At 37.0% G+C, this 13,064-nt stretch overlaps 1 protein-coding gene across 1 annotated transcript in view; it reads left to right on the top strand.

Annotated features, from left to right (window-relative positions):
- The window catches only part of RyR (Ryanodine receptor), a 623,761-nt gene that overhangs the window by 221,834 nt on the left and 388,863 nt on the right, over positions 1–13,064 (top strand). The window contains exons 13-19 of the mRNA XM_067151578.2: positions 1,751–1,875; positions 4,283–4,483; positions 4,591–4,760; positions 4,860–5,050; positions 7,776–7,916; positions 8,750–8,847; positions 10,976–11,171. Of these exons, the coding sequence (XP_067007679.2) occupies positions 1,751–1,875; positions 4,283–4,483; positions 4,591–4,760; positions 4,860–5,050; positions 7,776–7,916; positions 8,750–8,847; positions 10,976–11,171 (1,122 nt within the window). The remainder of the gene's footprint in view (positions 1–1,750; positions 1,876–4,282; positions 4,484–4,590; positions 4,761–4,859; positions 5,051–7,775; positions 7,917–8,749; positions 8,848–10,975; positions 11,172–13,064) is intronic.

Genomic DNA, 13,064 nt, shown 5'->3' with positions numbered 1-13,064 from the left:
GTCGCTTTGTGTCTGCTTCTTGTATTGTAGGGGTGTGTCATTGTTGGTGGGGGGTGTGTTGGGTAAAGAGGGGTGGGCGGGGATTTAAGATCGCTATTGGTACGAGTGGGGGAAGGGGTGTGGCCAGGCGAAGGGACATTGGCTGCTGTTGATATAGGGGTATTAATGCTGGATTTATAGTTGAAGATTTAAAAAAAATTATTACTGTTTACGTTAAGAGATGACAATAAGTTAGGAATTTGTTCCATGACCAGGCTCTTTATATCTACGATGTCATTTAGATTTTGATTCTTATTGAAGTATTGGTCTAAAAAGATGTAGGTATTTTTGAATTTGGTCATTAAACTACCTTTATTAATAATCTTTAAGATCTGAAGGTCCTGGTCTATAGTGGTGAAGCTATGCCCCGTTTCTTTCATATGAATACTCATAGCGGAGTGTTTGTTGTGCTTTTCAGAAACAATTTCGAAGCGTAAGTTCTGAAACACGGTGCCATGATGCTGCGATGTAATGCATTGCCTGTCAGAAGAAAAGAAAATAGTATACCCTAATTTATTATTTTGAATTTGTTTGAAGACACAAGATTATTATAACAACACAGGGCCGCTTCACACTAGGTGACTGGAATCGGCTACAGAGTAGCTCATATGAATTCCTTGTCACCAAGCAGTAGCCCACCACACTACTTAGCCACCTTCCCTGGTCTACTGCCAGTTTTCATCTCTTGTTATAGTTGAAAAAAAAAAGAAAAAAGAAGGATAGAGAGTGTGTTCTGGGTTTCATTCATATCCTATGTTGAAAAATCGTTTGGAAAAAGGACTTTTCTATAAATGATTTGATTATTTATGTGATGACCAAGTTTATTAGTTACTTCGGGATGTTAGAGAAACCTTTTGATGAATTCTTTGAAAGTGTGAAACAAGATATACGGGAATGGATACCAAGTTGGGAAAAGCAAAACCGGCTAAAGAAAACTTAACCTTAACTTTGAGGTAGTTGAACTGAGATGGTCATTACTTGAGACCATGCATTTCTCTTCTCAACCGTATTGCTACATTCGTCACATTTTAAGTTCCAGATGGTTGTATAATTTGTATAATGAAATCTTCTGTGTTTATTTGGTCCACTTGTCTAGGTAGCTTATGCCTCCACTAAAATACACTTTACATGTGTACGATGCTCTTAAATTGTAGCAATGCTTCCATAGAAACCTACCATAGCCTTGCTGTAACAAAGGTATGGACATACTGTCATCTCTGTTCCTCGAACTGAAAAGGATACTGTATGGATGGAGGGATGGACAGACGGATGGATGGATTCTCACAAAGTGCTTACAGTTTGAATTGAGGCCAACACATTTAAGCTTAAAAATAAAAGTCATGTTCATGTGGGTAAAAAAAAAAAAAAAAAAAAAGAGAGGTCCCATGGCTATGATCACAATATGAATAGTCACATAAAACTATATAAGCTTCCTGTAGACTGACTGAATCTTCAGGAGTTTCACCATGAGCAGTCATGGGTACTAAGGAAGTGCTCTAGAGGAATAAGGAATTCAAGAGTTTCTCATTGAATGCTCACTGAGCTGGAAGCTGCTATTACATATCAGTACCAGTCTACGCTAAGCCCACTGAAACATACACACCAACCAATCTTGCACCATTGCAGTAATCATCATAATGATTACATTTTTATCATAATCATTGTCATAATAATTATCATCATTATCAAATTTTCATTTTTTTGCTTTCAGAGGCCTGGAGACCCTTCAGATGAATAGACGTGCTTCCCTATTTTTTATGTCTGTGAATCTTGGAGAAATGGTGATGTGTCTTGAAGATCTGATCAATTATTTTGCTCAACCTGCCGAGGATATGGGTAAATAAGGCATTTTATATTTGTATTTCGTAGTTTGGTTACTTTTGGTTAGTAGAATCATCTGAAATATTCTTATCCAAACTACCTAGATAACCTCGTAATTTACCTCAGAATATAGAATCAATTGATTTAACTGTCATCCCCAGTCGTCAACCAAGAAGACTTCCTTGCACTGTGAAATACCTGGGGTACTTGTGATATAACAGCAAATAGTTTAATTATGTTTTAGTGGAAGTTTCTTCCTTACACGTTTGTCAGTACCACTACTGGTCAGTGTCAGTTTTAGAATGGTGAGCTGGGAGAAGATCAATTTAGCTTCTGAAGAAATGTAGGGATGCATCAAGCAATACTGACTCTATATCTGATCTTGGAAGACAGGAAAGAAGGGCAAGGTCACATATCATCACTAGAAAATGGAGACCTTACATGAAACAAAAACCTGATTTTACAGGGAAGCAAAAGAATCTGTCCTAATGGTTGAGAATGGGGAAAAAATGTGCCAGTTACAAATTTTGAATTAAAATTTATATCTATTGATTAGAACGTACAAAAAAAAAATTGTTCCTTTTTAAGATTTTCATTTTGCACTTTAAAGTATCTGTTGGCTAATGTTAAATATACAAGATACAAAATGGAAATGTTGGTTCACTTTAACCCTACAACTACAGACTGTCTCCCAAGGAGACGGTGTCCTGTTTCATCAAGTGTGATCATCTCTCTGAGAGATGGTCTCAGAATTCAAACTTCAAAGTCATGCCGGTTTCAGATAGTTTTATCTTTTGTTCTGAAAGCCTTTGAGGAACAAATGACGATCATAGGGTATTGTCACTAAGGGACTGTTTAGTAATGATAGACCTGGAGAACGAGGCGTGAATGAGGCAAACACAGGTCCCACCGCTTTGAATGGCTTGGTGTGGCCTATCATCTGCCAAGCCAAGAATGACAAGGCTCCTGGGTTTGTTGAAGTTTGTCCCGCAGGAGCTCTTTTATGTGGCAGTAAATCTACAGACACGGGGCTGACATATTTGAGCACCGCCAAATACCACCAGACTGAGCCAGGATTCAGCCATCAGTTTAATGAGTCATATCCTAAAGATAGACTTGAAGATTATTCACACCAGGATCTGTTCTGAATGTGAAGAAGTGATAACCGAAACACAATTTGGACTCAGGATTGGTTTTTGGACTAGAGATGGTCTTTCCTGTATGCATGTACCGGTACTTGTCCAAAATTGCTTAGAAATAAACAAGAGATCACTGCCCCGGTCCAAGGTTCCATTATGAGAAGCAGAAGGTTGAATCAGACAATGGTTGGGCATTCTTATTTGACTAGATGTTTTTAATCAACTGGGATGGGCAAGATGTTACAGGTTGTGATCACATAATGAGCTCCCAGTCAACACAGTGACCATCTGTCGCAAAGAGGGCTGAGTGCTGACTAATGACACTTTTGTAGCAGTCTGTAGCCCAAGGGCACTTGCTGTGTTGACCAAGAGAAACTTGCTTTCTATGAGATCTCTGCAGCTGGTTATATTTTAATTTGAAAGTGCTGTATTTAGATGCAGAAATGTGTTGAGTCCAGCATTTTATAAATAAAATACTCTGAAGATTGGACTTTGTTTTTCCATGTCTGGATGAGTGTTGATATTCTCACTGTGTTGAATTTTGTTTAATAATCTGTGTTACTGTGGTCCCTGCGCTGGTGTGTGTAGTTATCATTACCGTATTTACGCAAATAATACCCGCACATTTTTTAAAAAAATTTGGCGCACGAAATTGGGATGCGGGTTTTATTTGCGTCAATGTTGGCATTTTTTCAAAATCAGCCTTCCTAAATTTAGGGTGCAGGATTATTTGGTGGCGGGTATTATTCGCATAAATACGGTGGCGGAGATTATTTGTGTAAATACCCGTATTTACGCGAATAATACCCGCACATTTTTTTAAAAATTTGAAGCACGAAATTGGGATGCGGTTTTTTGCGTCAAAGTTGGCATTTCTTTTTTTTTTCAAAATAAGCCTACCTAAAGTTAGGGTGCGGGGATTATTCGCGTAAATACGGTAACTGGGGGAAAGAAGGACCTTGGCCTTCAGAAAGTTATCATCCAGGTTTTTTTCCTGAATTGAAATTAATAAAACCTAATAAAATCAATTTAAAGAGTGGCTAACAGTGGAAATAACATCCTTCTATTTCCTGAATCAAGTCCCTAATGACTAGCACCTCAGTATGCTGAGCTAACTTGATTTCTGGCTGCTTAAGATAGGCCATGTGAATTACAATTTAACTGACTAAACATCTTCCCTTTATCATTTTATCATTGTTTAATGTTTAATTTGGAGAACACCATCATCATAAAACTTTATTTTACTAGGATACGATATGAGAGTCAATATTTGTGCATTCCAGAACATGAAGAGAAACAAAACAAACTCCGAGCTTTAAGGAATCGTCAAGATCTCTTTCAAGAGGAAGGTATTTTGAACCTGATTCTGGAAGCTATTGATAAGATCAATGTAATAACTTCTCAGGGATTTCTTGTTGCCCTTGCTGGGGATGAATCTGGCCAAAATTGGGAAATGATTTCTGGATATCTATACCAGCTTTTGGGTAAGTACATATTTACTGATTTCTGAAAGTTCTTCATGATTATATGCTTCTTTTTTTTAATCAAGTGAGCTGTATTATTAGAGATATGATAATGTTGTACATTACAGCTGCCATCATCAAAGGAAATCATACAAACTGTGCCCAGTTTGCCAACTCAAACCGTTTGAACTGGTTGTTTAGCAGGCTGGGATCTCAAGCTTCTAGTGAAGGCACTGGTATGTTAGATGTACTCCACTGTGTACTCATAGACTCCCCTGAAGCTCTGAATATGATGCGGGTTAGTTTCTGTTCTTGAATATGAACTTAATAGTCACCATTATTATAATTTATATTTTGATTTGTATAATTAAACCAGTAGTAACTAACGTATTTCCAGGATGAGCACATCAAGGTCATCATCTCGTTGCTGGAGAAGCATGGCAGAGACCCCAAAGTTCTAGATGTCCTGTGCTCTCTCTGTGTTGGTAATGGAGTGGCTGTACGCAGTTCACAGAACAACATTTGTGATTTCCTATTGCCAGGGAAGAACCTCTTGCTGCAGACACAGCTTGTTGACCATGTAGCCAGGTAAATTTCATCTGTGTATTCATATCAAGTTGCAGTCAAGATGAGTGAAGAAAATGACACTTTTAGCCTGCATTACATATTTCTAGTTGTATTGCCCCTTGACTATGGAATTATATCCTTGCTGAGGCAGTTGGCAATAAAACCCATTGCCATCTTATCTTTTCAACTCTGAGCATGCCTTGAAATTTGACTTTGATCTGATGTTGACAAAGGACTGGGATTTGAACTAGAACTTGAGTCTGTAGGTTCATCTGAGCTACTACAATAATCACTGTCCAATATTGCTTGTATGGAGTAATAACTTTCACTACTTTTCAATTCATTTTCAATTTATGCACTCGTTAGCAAATTTCCGTAATATTTTCTCTTACAACTGGTCATGACTGTAAGAAACAGTGAGGAATACTGAAATAAGATACCTACTACAAAACTTGCATTCCAGTAGAATAAAAAAATTCATATAGATATAACATGATGGTATATACTATGTCATACCATCTGTAATGGTGTCATAGCTTTCTCTCAAGTAAGCAACCATGAAACCACTCAAGAGCCATCTGTGATATGCATGTGTAACAAAAGTGAGCAAGCTTTACCCCGATCAATAGCTTATATCCTTTGCTTTAATATGATTTACAACACTTTGTGCCATCTGTTGAGACCAAACGTAAATACGAGTAGGAACAGCTTGATGTCGCAACTGGCTCAGAGTTACATGTTGGTAAACAGACCTGCTTTACCGGTATGGCTGAGAGCCAGCGGTTGAGGCCAATGGTTTAAGCATTCTTAAATAGGAAAGATCTAAGTGCCATGTTTCAGTTTGCAACTTTGTGCTCTATCACAATAAGTCATCCCCATACAGTAATAGAAATAATACATTTCATGGAGTATAGGAAGAAGCAAATATTCAACAGTTGCTCTTGAAACTTCTTTGCCTGGCTCCTTGACTGAATGATCAGCATACTGCCCTTCAGACCAATGGGTCTCCAGATTTTATACCCAGCCAAGCTGAGGTTTATATCTTATGGTTGGTTCATTCTTTTGGCTCTGGGACAAGGTATTTGTGTTCATCTTACTACTTCTCTTCATCTTCATACAACACAGCACACTATCAACCACTGAGAAACATGCAATAGTGAATAGATCCCTCCACATAGAGTTAGCATCGGGAAGGGCGTCCAGCAGTAAAACGTGGCTAAATAGACATCAAATGCTAACTCCCAATAAAATGAGAACAAGAAGAATAGTAGTAGTTCAAGTTCTTGAAACTTCCTTCACTTTTCTAAAAGAAACTCTTTACACAGTGTGTTTGACATTGTTTTAAATGCAGTTAAAACTTTTGAGGAGCAGATCAGTCACAGCAGTAGAAGAGGCCAGTTATTATTGTTTCCTAGTTTAGATATGGATGATACCATTGCATGGAGAGTGCTTGAACGCTTTTAGTAGAAATAGATCTAACTGGATAGCTTCTAGAATATTGAAATTAAGTGAGTATTGACAGTTTTATCATAATTATTCTGCTCATTTATTCCAGTTTCAGTTTAAATTATTTTTATATTTAAGCTTATTTCCTCATCCATTCATTTCAATTAAGCTCAGTTATCATCATCATCATCATCGTCGTCGTCGTCGTCGTCGTCGTCGTCCTCATCGTCTGGAGCAGTTTCCAACCACAGCCTGGGTCTGCTTGGAACATAAGCCTGTCCATCCACCACTTCTCTTCTGTCACTTCAATCCAGTTCCCTCCTCTTGCCTTGATGCTCTTCTTTACACCTTTCAGCCATCTGTCCCTCAGTCTTCCTCTAGGTCTCCTTTCCTTCAACTCCATTTGTAACATCTTTCATGGTATCCTCTCTTCTCCCATTCTCTTAACATGTCCATACCATTGCAGCCTTGACTTTTCTATCTTTTCCTGTAGGGGTACCTCATTTACCATTTCCCACACTCTCTCATTACTTATTCTGTCCATTCTTGTTAAACCTACTCAACACCTTTGAAACTTCCTTTCCACTGCTTATATTCTACTTTTATCCCTCACCTTCACCATCCATGTTTCTGATCCATATGTCAAAATTGGCACAAAATAAGTCTTCTAGATAATTCCTTTACATCTCTGTGGTACATCCCTGTTCCATATCAATCTTGCCACACTCTTAAAGAATCCATTTGCACACCTTCCTCTTTCATTGATTTCCATCCTGCTTCCTCCGTTTCAATTACACTTCTCAGGTATTTAAAGCTTTCAGCTCTTTTAAACTGCTCCTCTCCTATTGTTACGCCATTATACACTCGGTTCTTGTTTCATGTCATTACCAGCACTTCACTCTTTTGGGCTGAGAACTTCATTCCATAAGATGACACAACTTCCTCCCATACATTTAGCTGTTCCTATGTTTCTCTCTCACTGTTTCCCCATATTAGTAGATCATCTGTAAACAACACTGTTTTCATTCTTCTCTCCCCAATGGTCTGTACCACCTACTGTAATATATCATCCATTACCACTATAAATAGTAGAGGTGAGAGGGCACTTCCTTGCTTTACACCATTTGTTAACTTAAACCATCCAGTTCTTTCATTTCTGACTTTAACACAGCTTTCGCTTTCATCATACATATTATGTAAGACATTATTTTATTTTGACTGAAGTATATTAAAAGAATATGAAATTGTTTTGTTAATCTGTGTGAGTATATCTTCATAAAATTTCTTGGGATCATTACAGTGTGAGACCAAACATCTTTATTGGTCATGTACAAGGTTCAGCTATGTACCAAAAGTGGTACTTTGAGGTCACAATGGACCACATAGAGCAGACGACTCATATGGTACCACATCTGAGGATAGGCTGGGCAAATACAGCTGGGTAAGTAGCAGGTCACTATAATTTATTCCATGATTTTAAGAAAATTGTGGATAAGAATCTCTGAAATAATATAAGAGTTGTACACTGGTGTGTAGAAACTTACACTATATGTAATGAACGACATACACTATATCAAAATTACAGCATACTGATAATAAGCACTCCCACTGTTCAGACACCTGTCTCAATGCTGAACAAGTTTCTCTATACCCTCCTCAATGAAGGACACTGGTTGAATGACTCTTCCACAGCATCAAGAACTGCTTCATTAGTGGTAAAACACTTACTCTTGAGGACTATTTCCAACAGATCAAAGGTGTGACTGATGCAAAAGGAGAGATCATGGCTGTAAGGCAGGTAATCTATAAGACCCCAGTGAATACAGCGCCAACTGTCCATTATTGCATTGGCAGCATGTTGACGTGCATTACCATGGAGCACATTTTTGTGACAGTTTTCTGGTCAAAAGACCTTTGCACCAGAAGTGAATCATGTTATATTGCATTCATTTGGACATAACTATAAAACATGAATGTTGCTTCAACCTTTTCCTCTACTTAGTGAGGGCTGTTACTACAAACTCCAAACCATGCAGTGTTGTTTTCAACTCTTGGCTATCCTGCCAATTATCTGCAGTGACACCAGCTTTGTCGATGTTTCACTCGAATAACCCTGATATATTGAATAACGATCCAAAACATTTCTTAGTATTTTCCAGTTTCTTGGTAGAATAGGAACTATGCTATATAGAAGATAATTTACTATTTATTACCATAGTAGATTAAATTATGACTAGTGTTGTATATTTTCTAACTCATGTTTACAATTGCTAGGTACATACCTTACCCTGGTGGTGGAGAGAAATGGGGAGCCAATGGAGTAGGAGATGACCTCTATTCCTACGGCTTTGATGGAGCCAATTTGTGGACAGGTTGGTTTCGTGCATACATAATCACTAAAAACAAATTTTCAAATAAAATATATAAACCATTTTCATGAGAACGGCATGCATTGAATGCAATTTTTATAACAATAAATGATACAGACATATAAGTACACAAATTTACTTGTGATATTTTATTATCTAACTTTACTCTCTCCTTTTTAAGGGAAATTTTCACTTATCCCAAGTATCAACTATAAAGTGATTAAGCTCAGTAATATTTGCATATAACTGTTTACTATGTGTTTAAAATTACTACTAATAGATAATTATTATTTGCATTAACAGTGTTTAAAATGCACAGATACAGGCTCTCCCATATGAACTACGATCGAATGCACGGTGTTTGTACTCTGTGCTACGGCAGCTGCCTCCGCCAAACTATTGTCGCGCGTGGCTGCCCTGTTTTAAGTATGTATACAATAATCTTATAAGAAATCTTACCTTATAAAAGATGCTGGAAGTGTCGTCCTTCCTGCATTATAAAGACATTGTATCTGGTAACCACATTCTGCTGACACGAGTGAGTTCTGCCACTGTATTTTTTCTGATTTCATTTGTAATGTTTTCTTTCAGTTCCTCCAATGTGTGAGGATTTGTTCAATTCTCTTTTTCTTTCAGTTTACCCCACAAGTAAAAATCAAACACTGTTAGATCTGAAGAACAAGGGGGAAATAGACAAGCAGTAATTACTGTGTCTGCAAATACTTCCAAGATTATAAGAAGGGAATCTTCTGCTGTTTGAGTACGGGCTGAATCTTGTTGAAATCACCTACGCATTTTTCTTCTTCCGTTAACTTATGTAAGAACGGCGTCAAAATGTCATCTTGGTACCTCTCTGCATTTACTGTCGTCTCAAAAAAGATAGGCCCAGTTATTCTTGCATTAACAGCACATCAAACATCAATCTTCCTATCATAATGAGGAACTTCATAAACACCATTAGGATTTTTTCACATCAGTAGTGAGAGTTATGACTGTTCACATGACTATTAAGACGTAACCAGGCCTCATCTGAAAAGAGAACAAGCTGTGGGTCGAATAAACGATCATTCAATGATGCAAAATACCACTCGCAATATCTCACTCTTGTGGCTGGATTAGTAGGTTTTAAACAATGGGCGCATGTAAACCTGTACTTTTTGGTGTGTAATTACTTTGTAGCTCTGTGTGCAGAAGAAACCAAAACCCCTACTTGTTATGCTAATTTTGTGAGTGATTTATTCGGAGACCATTCAAAATTCCCACCAATGTCATCTACCTTTTCCTCTGTTAAAACTGTTCTTACCGAGCTCGATAGCTGCAGTTGCTTAAGTGCGGCCAGTATCCAGTATTCAGGAGATAGTAGGTTCGAATCCCACTGTCAGCATCCCTGAAAATGGTTTTCCGTAGTTTCCCATTTTCTCATCAGACAATGGTGGGGCTGTACCTTAATTAAGGCCACGGCCACTTCCTTCTCACTCCTAGCCCTTTCCTGTCCCATCATCGCCATAAGACCTATCTGTGTCGGTGCGACGTAAAGCATTTAGCAAAAAAAAAGCTAGCAAAAAACTGTTCTTGTGCGCACACGTTTTTTATTGAGCATTGGGCCAGCAGTTTCAAATTTATTTACAATTACGTGAATCTGTGCTCGTGAAGGTGGCACTTCACCAGAAAATTGCTGAACAAATGCATTGCGTACCCATCGAGCCGACTTGTACTTAAAATCATTTTTACATACGAAAATACGGTGTTGCAATGATAACTGTCTCACCATTTTAACAGCTGAGATTCGGACTGGCAACTGATACTTGCGAGGTCAAACACATACGTGCTACATGCTCCTCTAATACTGCAGCTTACGTATCGGAGAGTAAAAACGCCACTTGGATGGTCTTAGTTTATATGGGTGACCCTGTAGGTAAACAAAACATGTAATATATGCTTATTTTTCACATTCTGAAACTGTATTTAATAATGGTTTATGGTAATATGTGCTGTACGATTGTTGATTAAACACTGTCTTTAGACCAAATAGGTCCTCCAAAAACGTGCATTCTACGTTAAAAATTGTGTTTTGAAAGACATTCATTGTACTTCAAAGTAATTTGTTTAATTAAGTTTTGCTGTTTGCTAGGTGGTCGAAAAACAACTGTAATGAGTGAGAGTTCAGAGCCTTTTATTCGGAAAGGAGATGTCATAGGCTGTGCTCTTGATCTGACGATTCCAATCATCTCTTTTACCTTCAATGGACGTAGAGTAAAAGGTTCCTTCCGGAATTTCAATTTAGATGGAATGTTCTTCCCAGTGATCAGCTGTTCTTCCAAGCTAAGGTTTGTAATTAATGATACCAATACCCATATATAGACCCCGGATTTTTAGGCAGTAATAGGTTAGAATGCGAACTAATTTGGTTATTAGGAAGGGTTGTCTTGCCTGGTCTTCCGTAATGTAGTGAGAGTACCATAAATTCTAGGGATTTTGATGGGCTGTACCCCTAAACATTTTGCAAAATTCATAGCATAACCACTGTGCAGGGTAGAGCAAACTCGTTTCTCACTGCAGTAAGTTTGCATTCTGACATATTACTGCCTAAATATTTGGGCTCTGCCCATATGATATGGTGTTTCAAATTGGTAATTAGTAATTTTTTTGCCTGAATGAAAACTTAACCTTTTGAGTGCTGACACAAGCAGATATAACTTGAAAACAATATTCTCTCACCAGTGGGTAACTAATGCAAATATCGAGCTTGAATTATTATTATTATTATTATTATTATTATTATTATTATTATTATTATTATTATTATTATTATTATTATGGTTATTTTTATTATTACTTGTAATGTATAGCTATGAAGTGTTCCATCCATCCATTTGGCATTATTATTATTATTATTATTATTATTATTATTATTATTATTATTATTATTATTATTATTATCATTATTAAATCATGTGTACATACGATATGATCACGCTGTTTGCAAGCTTATGTCATGAAACATGTGCTATACATGAGTTCAGTAATGTAAATACCTGTAAATTAATATTATAATTTATTCTTACCTGTATATATAAATTGTAATCCATAATTGTGAAACTCACTGTAACTTCCAGAATGGTAATAGAGGAGAACGATTGAGAATATTCTATACATCTATACCTATATATTAGACACTAGAATTTTCAAGAAGATATTTTTTCTTGCAACATATCTTTCTGGAAGTTTGGCCAGGATATATATAAGGAGATGATCTTGACGAAAAGTTAGTTATTGGTTGGAGAGTGTGATTGGTTGACGAGTTATTGTTCAGTAGACTTATGGTGTAGCAAGAATATACTTGTGACTCGTGACATGCAGTGGATGCAGTCACCATATTGAAGTTCAGTCGGTTGTTTTATAATGGCGGTTTGTGATGAGAGTATTTTGTTTGTGCCAACAGCGATTAAGGTTATGTGTGTGTTTAATTTGTAAATACATGTAAATAAAAATAATTGTACCAACTGACAGCATCTCGTGTGCGTCTTTGTGGATACATTAGTGTTAATTAATTTTAGATGAACAGACAATTCTATTGTGAATTATTTTTAAACAGTGTATCTTGTCATAGCTTTAGATCAATTGATCCCATTCATCCTTTAACCCTTTGCAGACATATGGATCCGAGAAATTTCTGCAACCAGGACGTACATGTTTTGGAGTAAACAAGCAAGTTCGAAAAATGTTACGGTTTTACATATTATTATTTCTATCTAATAAAAAAGGGTTTAATTATTCCGATATTTAAGAAAAGTTGATTAAAAGGAATGTAAAAACTACATAGGGATCACCCTTATTGCCCATGTAGCTAAGATATTTGAGAGAGTATTGGAATGAAGACTGAGGAGGAAGCTTGAAGGAGAAATGGAAGAAGAACAGTATTGTTTTAGGAAAGACAGATCAACGTTTGACTTGATCTTTACATTAGGACATATGATGGAGAAAAGATGGGAGTTTGGAAAAGACATAGTGATGGCATTTATTGACATTGAGAAAGCTTATGACAGTGTGCCCAGACAGTTGGTATGGGACACATTAAGGAAAAAGCAAGTTAACAGAGGAAGTGAAAATGATAAAAGCTATGTATAAAAATTGTGTTAGTAGTGTATAGACTGGTATAGGAAAAAGAAAATGGTTTAAAGTTGAAACTGGTCTCTGACACAGAAGTGTACTATCCCCCA

The sequence above is a fragment of the Anabrus simplex genome, chromosome 7 (genome assembly GCF_040414725.1).
Source record: "Anabrus simplex isolate iqAnaSimp1 chromosome 7, ASM4041472v1, whole genome shotgun sequence".
NCBI classification, from domain to species: Eukaryota; Metazoa; Arthropoda; class Insecta; order Orthoptera; family Tettigoniidae; genus Anabrus; species Anabrus simplex.
This window is presented reverse-complemented; position numbering and strand designations above follow the sequence as displayed.